The sequence below is a fragment of the Xenopus tropicalis genome, chromosome 3 (genome assembly GCF_000004195.4).
Source record: "Xenopus tropicalis strain Nigerian chromosome 3, UCB_Xtro_10.0, whole genome shotgun sequence".
NCBI lineage: Eukaryota > Metazoa > Chordata > Amphibia > Anura > Pipidae > Xenopus > Xenopus tropicalis.
Genome location: NC_030679.2, coordinates 43,437,379 through 43,447,546, shown reverse-complemented (window position 1 = coordinate 43,447,546; position 10,168 = coordinate 43,437,379). Strand labels below are relative to the sequence as shown.

The following is a 10,168-nucleotide window of genomic DNA, read 5'->3' as shown; positions in this document are numbered from 1 at the left end:
GCCTGTTTACATTTGAAGTTGACTGTTCACTTGCTTTAAGGGTGAAGACACACAGAGCTACTTAGTAGCAGCTAATTGTCACAGCTACTAAACGCCAGAAAATACCCTGACATAGACAATACTGAGAATTACCTCTGCCACATAGAGACAATTAACAGTAAATGATCAGCATTGTCTATTTCTGTAGCCGTGACAAGTAGCTGCTACTAGTAGCTCAGTGTGTCTTCACCCTAACACCCCTTTGAACTGAGCAGAACGTTTCTTATTGTGTGCGTTTTCCCAAAAGCACCTCTAGATGTCTCTGTGCCCCCTCATCGCTGTCCATACGAGCAAAGAAATTACCTCTCCATACAGCAGATGGCGCAAAGGTTTATTTTTGTCTTAGTCAGAGTCATCGGTGCATGGTATTTTGTCCCATTCCGCGCACCGTTGTTAAGCCTGTCGCGATGGCAGATTCGCAGGATGTCCACGTCCGAATTTGTCACCAGGAAATCGTTAAATATGACCTGGAGATCAAAGCGCTGATCCAGGTAACGCAGTGGGGTGCTGAAGGGGTGATCGCCATTAATAATACTGACTTTCTACATGCAGGAGGCAGTAGGGAATTCAGCTTACCATTAAGGGTCCGAGTTTGTAATATTCCCTATGCAACGCCACCTAGCGGCAGGCCGAGCTTACGTACCAGTTCCGAAGACTCCAAACTCAATGGTTTATGTTTGAATGCGGACTGGTGTAGCGTTACCGGCATGTACTGATAGTTCCCTACGGTCACAGCCTACTGTATGGTTTGGTTAACAGAGCCTGGCAGTTTTATTTTCCTAAATTATTACATGGGCTTCCTGCTACATGTTCCATGTACTGCACCCTAACAGTTATGTAGGTATAATACATTTAACTGGCTGATAACTGAAATAGCTATAATGCTTTCCCAGCTAATGAGCAGTGCTGCTATCAGTACTCATAGGCTCTATACTACTGAGTTAGCAGGGGGCCTCAAGTTTAACCCTCAAGTTTAACCCTTCTGTCATCTGGGCCATTATGAACCAGAATTAACACTGACATTAGTTGTTACCAGTGGCATAAAATAAGGTCAGGCTTCCAAGCAAAAGACTTTTCCGGGCCCTCACATGTTGGGGTGAGAGCCACTTACACCCTCGGCCACATAGTGACCACCACCTTCGCCTCCATGCTTGCAGAGCCAGAAGTAGCTGTAACCATACAGCAGGCCATCTGGATATCTGTATGCTAGTTAGCCAGTGAATGTTAGTATATCTTAACCAAAATGTCAAAATATCAGCACCCAGTAATCAAGTCTTTGTCACCAGTAATATCTTTGTATAGAATAACTTCCTAAAGCTGATACCTCAAGAGAACTGAATCCAAGTGATTTTGGTCACACTTATGGCACACCAAGCCTGGGATTCAAAATAGGCCCTGGCACTTCAAGTACACAATGTCCCAAACAGTGTCTGTCTATGGCTTCTTACAGCAGCCCCTCTGGCATTTGCCAGAATCCACAGATTGCCAATCTGGGCTTTTTGCACACCCAACCACAATTTATTATGCCTTGACTACACCCACTTACAACCCAACTTTATCCTTGGCTGGAGGCTGGTGGTTACTACCAGCATATTAACTGTCATTTTTTAATGACGTTTGCTAGGCATCTCATGTGCCACTATGTCATTTCAGTTTGGGAACAGCACAGCAGATGGTACTTTCTCATTGGATCCTTATCCCCCTAGCTCTTCTGTATTGTATGTAGACGTTTTAAAATGATTTGTCTTTTATAGGACATCAGAGAATGCCCTGGTCCTCTAAGCACCCTAAATGATTTCAATGCTCAAGTCAAGGAAAAATTCCACCTGCTGAGGCTGAGAATACAGGTACATTGTGTAATTTAGTAAAGACATTGCATTTTTGAGGGAAAAACTGGCTAGGTAATTAGAAATTCTTAACCACAAGAGAGGTTGATAATAAGTAATTGGGGCCTCTGCCCTATGATTAAACTATATTTTAAAACATTAAAAGTCCATTTACTGCCTATAACAGGGATCCCCAACCTTTTTTACCCGTGAGACACACTCAAATGTAAAAAGAATTGGCAACACAAGCATGAAAAATGTTCCTGGGGTGCCAAATAATGGCTATAATAGGCTATTTGGTAGCCCCTATGTGGACTGGCAGCCTACAGAGGCTTTGTTTGGCATTATATTGGGTTTTTATGCAACCCAAACTTGCTACCAAGCCAGGAATTTAAAAATAAGCCCTTGCTTTGAGGCCACTGGGAGCAACATCCAATTGTTTGGGGAGCAACATGTTGCTCATGAACCACTGTTTGGGAATCACTGGCCCATAATATTGGGAGCCCTCAAAGCAAAGCATATTATTCGCTCAGAGTTTTTTTCTAAGCACTTTTGCAAAGTACATTTTTTCTACTTTCTCAGTTATTAGAAGTTATTTGAAGTGCTGATTATTTTAGGCCAATGGGCTAAAAGTGGCTAAAAATGAATTTCCTGAGAAAAGAAACATTTTAAGGTGTTGCTCTCCCTAGAACTGATCACAGAAACACCAGAGACTCCACTTTCTAAGCAGAGCATCATTACAAAATGTTTCTTATCTCAGGCAATTCATTTTTAGCCAACAGTAGCCAGTCACAGTAGCCAGCCAGCTGAAATATCCAGCAGGTGGCGCTGTTGTTTCAAATATGTTATATTAGCCCAGTGATCCCCAACCAGTGGCTCGGGGGCAACATGTTGCTCCCCAACCCCTTGGATGTTGCTCTCAGTGCCCCCAAACCAGGTAGTTATTTTTGAATTCCTGACTTGGGGGCAAGTTTTGGTTGAATAAAAACAAGATTTCCTACCAAATAAAGCCCCTGTAAGCTGATAGACTGCATAGAGGCTCCCTAATAGCCAATCACAGCCCTTATTTGGCACCTCCGTTAACTTTTATGGTGCTTGTGTTGCTCTCCAAGTCTTTTTACATTCGACTGTGGCTCATGAGTAAGATAGGTTGGGGATCCCTGTATTAGCCATTTCAAAACAGCTAATCTCTTTAAAACTAAAATAAAAATAATTAAAAGTAGTTCTAAGAGTACTTTGCACAATTTTATAGTCATTTGTCTTGATGGATTACAGTACTTGTTTACTTGCTTGGATTTACAAAAAAAAAAAAACATTTTTGCATGAATCATTGCTCATCACCAAAAGTGATCACCTTTAAAGTCATCCAGGTAATAGTTTTCTAAACCTATAATTGGTGATATACTTCTTTGTTATTTTGGAAAAGGATTTTGAACAGTTGGCTAAGGAGCAGGATAAGGAATCTGACAAGCAAGCATTGCTGAAGGAGATGGAGTGCCACAAGAAACAGATGTTAAGGTGTGTATGGTCTGCTGCTTACATCTTGAGCTGTGCGAAAAATGGCCCCATAGCTTAATAAATAAATGTTATATAAAACAGGTGAAGAACTTTTCTTGCTTGCCTCTCAATATGTTTACAACACAAGGTTAATCAATATTGCTCTGTAGTTGTCCTACAAAGCTGTCCTGCAGTTGCTCATACATGTTTTGGCTGAGACATACTCTCTCTCTGCTTTCCCATTAGCCCACATGTTGCTGGGTGAATTCTAAGCTCCCCAAGGGAATTGTTGGTCAGTGACCAGTACTACACACAGTTCTACTTTAGTGAAAGGTGGCTTTGTGGTATTTTGCTGTGCTAATTAAGGCTGGGAATCTTTGTCAGAGACCCAACATCATGGGGAACAACCCCATGCCTACCTTCAGCACCTTGACCATGTTGTGCTGACTCTGAACTTTGCACCCCTTTCTCGGTAACTAGTATGAATGACTAGTGGCCCTATTTTAATGCTTCTTACAAATAGGGAGGTGGTGCTGGAATTTGTTACAGGTGAAAATAATTCAACCTATCTTTTAAAAATAATCTTTTAGATCATTATAATAATACAACCAGTGTATAATTTCAATCATCTACCATATCTGCCTTATATGAGGTTGCTCTTGTAAACTCTGCCAAATCTTATGCCTTTCATATTTGATTGTGTGTGCATTTTAATTTTTCTTAAGCAAAATTAACAACTGCTTTTCATCCATTGTGATGTTGATTTCAGCAACCAGACTGTGTGGCGAAAGGCAAACCTTTCATGCAAGCAAGCAATAGATAATGCAGAGAAGGATGAACTGCTCGATGGAGGAGACCCTACAAGGCAGAGGTACAGTGTTTTTGTTAAGAGGGTCATTCTGCAAGTCTATAGAAACTGCTTCTAGGGTGTTGATTTTGAAGACAGTTTAGACTGCTACAGACCACATAGCCATTTCACCCTTTCTTTCATTAACCCTTGTTAATCCCTTCCCTGGTCACTGTTGCTTGTATGGGATTTTCCAGAAAACCTCAAAAGCTCTGGAATAGAGAAATGCCAATTACTATAGTGTTTATGAAGTTTCTGAAAGTCTTAAACGCAAAAACAAAACAACAAGAATTTATTTTTAGAAAATACTTTAACTCAGTATCTATCAATTTCAAACTGAATCTTATTATGAATTCTCAAAATCAGGAAATTTCGACGCATTTGTTTACCGGTCACTCTTTGCGCATTCAGTTAGTATAACTTGTACTGCATCTAAATGTGATACAAGTTGTAGCCAACTCAATCTGTTCCCAACAGAAAAGTAGCAAAGGAAAACCTGGCACAGTCAACGAGCAACATCACCGAGAGCCTGATGGGTATCAGTCGAATGATGGCACAGCAAGTGGGGCAGAGTGAAGTAACCATGCAGACACTAGGTATGGAGGATCTGTATGCACGTTTCAGTGCCCATAAATGCACTTTTACCCCAGACTTGAAAATTGTCTTATTAGTAAGGATGGAGTGCTGCTCCTAAAGTTCCTCACCCTTTCCTCAATTGTGGCTAACACCAAACTCTGACAAACACACACAGTTCATTGTGCTCCCAATACACAAATGAAGGAATGCAGTTCAAGATATTGAGAGAGGTACTGATGGTATATTGTTATAATTCTTTCATTTTTTTCTATTGGTGGTCCAGTGTTTATTTCAGTTGTTGCAACTCTCACCCCTTATCCAGTTTCTTGTATTGGAGAACCAATCAGGGAAAGACAATCTGACACTGGTGGGACTAAGATCTGTGTGACATAATGGCTGAAACAGAAAACACTGCATCAATGGAAAAAAAATGTTGTTTTCACTCTGATTTAATTGAATAATTATAGTCATTTATAAGCATAATTGACATAGAAGTGATTCAGCTAGAAAAGGAGATTTATTGAGGTTAAAACTGAGTAATAAGGTAAATTGCAAAACTAAAAGCATTCCCTTTGTATGGGCAAAGTTTCATTCCAGGAAACGTGACCCACAAACAGTTACATCCAATCACCATGCAATCCATCTGCAGCCATACCTCCTCTGTTAAACTATCACAACACACAGATCCCTGGCCCTAACCCCTAATACACTCTCACCTCCAAACTCTAAGCTCCAGATCTAATACCAGCAGCAGTCTGAAGGGAGGACAACCCCCACTATTGCATCAGTGAACATGGTAATTACATTTTTTTTATAAAGAAGATTGTTGTCCTTTTTAACATAATTAAATAGAACAGAGTTAGAGTAAGTCATAATAGTTAGAAATTAATAAATAATGTAAGTAAAAATGCAAGTTTAATTATGTTATCATTTCTTTACATAAATAGTACTGTAAATGAAGAGGTCTGTATGGAGAAGCTGACAGGATGAGAGAGAAGGAAATATTAGCTTCTTTGCAAATACATAAGATAGTTACAGAGCACTTAATTATACTGGCTCATGGAAGTTTGTACAATTCTTATTTCTAAGGAAGAACTGCAGCAATTGTAATACCTGAAACCAGTCCAATACTTCCCATTATACTTAATGGGATTTCATCTGCAAATGTTATATAGAGAAAGCAGCATTATCTATTGATAATGACTAGTGTTCCACAGGCAGCAGGATTCCTAGTCTGGAGAATGACAAAATTAAGGTTCTACCTGAGGGGATTGTAGTGAGCAAAACACCTTGCGTGCCATTACCCTAAAGCACAAAGATGGGGTTATAAATTCCTGGGAGACAGTAGGAACAGGTATAGAAACAGACAGGTTTTGCAAGATTGTCACATGCTCTGTATATTTTCCCAATAGCCACGTCATCACGGACCATCCAGGAAGCCAATGAAGAGTTCAAATCCATGTCAGGGACTATACAACTTGGGCGTAAACTTATCACTAAGTACAACCGGCGTGAGCTCACTGACAAGCTGCTCATTTTTCTGGCCTTGGCCTTATTCTTAGCAACTGTACTGTACATCTTGAAAAAAAGGCTGCTTCCATTCTAGTCACTGTGTGGGTTTCTTACTTCAGAGGATTTGGATGCCCATCTGGCGAGGACCACTGGCCTTAAAGATTGCCATCAGCTAACTGAACTATACAGAATACTCTGGAACTAGTAACTAAGACTGTGTCAGCTCTAATCTGTTTAAAATGGTGCACAAAGTTAAATTATTTGTAGGTTTATTATTGGTTAAACTGTTAGGGAATTCTGGGAGCTGTAGATTGACAACAGCAGAAGAAACAAAGGCTGAACATCCCTGCTTTAGACTGTGGTACTGGACCTGACGTTTGTGTTCCATTCATGTAAGTTGCCATACAATGGATTTTATGATAGTCTTATGTACTGATGTAAGTCATCACTGAAACAAATGATCATTTACTGTAGACTGGTGCTTTTTGGTTACAGTCTTAGGCTAAAACTGACCATGCACAAGCAAAATTACCCAAATGCAGACGTTTGCACAGTTTGATGGGCTTTGTTGTTGTTTTGATCTTTTGGCTACTAATGGGCGACCTGTTGATGAGGACTACATTAGAGGTGTGCAGGCCAGCCCAAAGTCCACATGACCCATGGGTTCATGGGTGGGTTCGGGCCAGCAATGTAGTGGGTAGAACTATATGCAGGACTGCCTCCCCCAGCCAGTCCTGTTCTGGCATGATTCCTTTGGCACTAGCATTTATAGACTCGCACCTCACTGCCTCATCCTTTGACATCAGAGATGGAGAGTTCCGAATCAGATATATAAACAGTAGCAGTGTAGCAGGCATGTACAGCCTTTTGTGGTTCTTGCCTGACAGAATTATTCAGCATTCCCAAACAATAGCTTGTTAAGCCCAATAAGATTTTGAGGCAATTGTTTCAGTCCAATAACCAGGACTCAGCCACCATCTAGGTCAAGGGTGGTCAAGTCAGCTTCTTTCCTGCCATCACTGATGTAAAAACATCATCAGTGAGAGGGACATTTGCCCAAAGACAGGACAGCAGAGGACTCTGGGGTCAGTGGTAGTTCTAGCTGTAAATCTTGTGTAAGAAAATAATTTGAATGAACCCTATAATTGGTTATACATAATAAATATAAATATGGAGGACAGAAGGTAGCTGGGCACAATATCATGCTGAGATTTACTCTCTATTCTGGAGAACAGAGACTTTCAGCTATTCAGAAAAGCACTGTGTACAAGTGCGAAAATTAACATGGTGGATTGCGCCTGTTTTAGACACTTTGTACCTTGTCCTGCACTTTGTAAATGACCCCTGCAAGAAAGCAAAGCAGAAATCACAGGGATGTAGATCATCTGGTCTTTTAATAATTAAGATATAGACTAACTGTACTTATGCAGGACAACTGCAAATGACTTTTTTTGCAATTTGTATAAATAACCTCACTTTCCTCCAGTGTTTACTTCAGTCTACAGCTACAGTGGTACCTTACAACATGTAATTTCTTCAGGGGGTGGAATGTCAGGAGTGGAATATTGTTGAAAATGTACAATAATACTGTGCTCCTTTAACACAGCCATTTCAGGTGACTTGTAGTATCTCACAACTGAAGGCAACTTTTTTGTCCAGCCATATTGTATTGTAAGTTAGTGTCTCTCTATAAAATGTCTGCTTTTCATCCAGTTAAATAAAGATGCACATAAACTGCTATATATCTGTAAGAAGCAGTATGGCCATCATGCAGACTAAACGTTTATATGGTTTTTGTCATGAGTTATTTTTAACAGATAATGAGTGTCAAACTTGTGGCTATTCTACTGCATGGAATCCCCCTTCACCCTGAAAGCCAGAGAAGATGGGGTTATAGCTTCCGGTAGCAGGAAGGCTGCTCAGTTTATAGCACTAACATATAATATGTGCTTGTCATTGCAAGCCATTAATTCCATTGTGCTGTGTGGAGGAAACCATGTGGGGGCTGAGGCTATTACTAGCTGTCCCTTGTACAGAAGGCAACGGCACAGAGATCAGACTTCCTGTGTCTACATGGACCAATTCTCTCATGGAACTTTCAATTTCCTTTAATTCTCATGATATTTTATGTGATTACCATTTAACTAATGTCATGTCAGCTGGCAGGAGGACAGGAATAAGTTTTTGTCTTCTTTAATAAATTATATTTATGATATTCTGTGTTTGTGTTATTTCCTACTACACCCACTAACCGACTGGTTTCTGAGATTTATTCTTCCTACATCCAAACATGAGGGATATACAAATATTCCTGCTTTAGGAGAAAATTTGCCCTTTAATCCAAAATATGCTTTTTTCTAACCTAGGTTTTTAAATTGCACCAGTGCAGTAACCCATTGCAATGTTCAGCTCTTAGTTTTGGTTGGTAAAAAAATAAAAGCAAATTGCTAAATTGGTTGCCACTTGTAACTGCACTCATTCAATTGAGTATTTATGGGGGGGGGGGGGAATATAATTTAATATAGCTGTTGTGAACCCGGAAACTGTTTTGCGACCGCACCTGTCAGTGAAAAAATATTGCAAATTTTACATTTTTCACCACTGTGCATTGTATGTAATAAAACATTTTACTGAAAAATTTGTTATCTTTGTACCAAAAGAGCTTGCCTTAAAAGTGCACTATGCACAATTAAAATTCCAGTGTAAAAACTAACAGAATATTACACTGCAAAATGTACATTGCCCTCTGTTTGCAAATTAAGTGGCCTGGATCAACTAAGGTCAATTTCTATTAGTGCTTCCATATTTCCCTGAGAGATTCTAAAGAAACCTATTACATTTAGTACTGTCTACATCTAATTGTTGTGCAGCCTCAATGTCAGATTTTCTGGTGGGCCCTAGAGGGTTCAGTCCAACAGACCAACAGTGTTGTAGTGCAAGATATAGCTAGAGCATGTACAATAACATATTTGTCAGGGTTTGCACTGGTGGTTATTTTGGTAACCCTAGCTAAGCAATGCATTATTATAACATCATAAGAATCAGGGGAGACAGTTGCCAGACTAGGCATTATGGCATTGTATGACATAGAGCAGTGCTGTACAACTTCTACGGTGTCGAGGGCCGGAATTTCTCTAGCGTACATGGTGGAGGGCCACTAATGGAAGCCAGTTTTGACCACTCCCCTTTTTGAAACCACACCCACTTCAAACCACACCTATTTTATCACAATGGTGGTAGCACAGCAAAATCCCAAATGCTTGGTCCTTACTGTGGGGATATCAACCATCATTCATATGTGAAAGAATTATGTCATATTAAGATATACATATATAATTCCATATGCCGCCTCCTCCTCCCCTGTGGATAGCAGAGCAACCCCCAGTACATAATTACACACCTTAGGGACCATCCAACTGCTAACAAACTCCCACAAAAAACCCCTGCCAGGTTCACCTCCCACAAGCAGCATAGGGCAAGCAGAGTATGGCACACACAGGCAGCACTCTGCCTGTCCTATGCTGTCTGTGTGTGCCATACTCTGCCTGCCCTACCCTGCCTGTGTGTGCCATACTCTGCCTTCCCTATGCTGCCTCTGTGTGTCATACTCTGCCTGCCCTACCCTGCCTGTTTGTGCCATACTCTGCCTGCCCTACCCTGACTGTGTGTGCCATACTCTGCCTGCACTACCCTTCCTGTGTGTACCATACCCTCTCTGACATATGCTGCCTGTGTGTGCCATATTCTACCTGCCCTATGCTGGCTGTATGTGCCATACTCTGCCTACAGTACCTATGTCTGAGGTGTGAAGAAGTGAACAATGGGAGTGATTACAGCCTGAGCCTGAGGTGTGAACACTACAGGGGGTGAA

The 10,168-nt window shown here is 40.7% G+C and overlaps 1 protein-coding gene across 2 annotated transcripts; it reads left to right on the top strand.

Moving 5' to 3' along the window:
- The first annotated feature begins 416 nt into the window (after positions 1-416).
- On the top strand, positions 417-8,512 carry bnip1 (BCL2/adenovirus E1B 19kDa interacting protein 1). Of its 2 annotated transcripts, none has more exon segments than NM_001079433.1 (6): positions 417-530; positions 1,794-1,886; positions 3,292-3,383; positions 4,132-4,233; positions 4,687-4,805; positions 6,198-8,492. In NM_001079433.1, coding segments are annotated over 6 exon segments (684 nt in total). In that variant the 5' UTR covers positions 417-446; the 3' UTR covers positions 6,392-8,492.
- Positions 8,513-10,168: the final 1,656 nt, after the last annotated feature.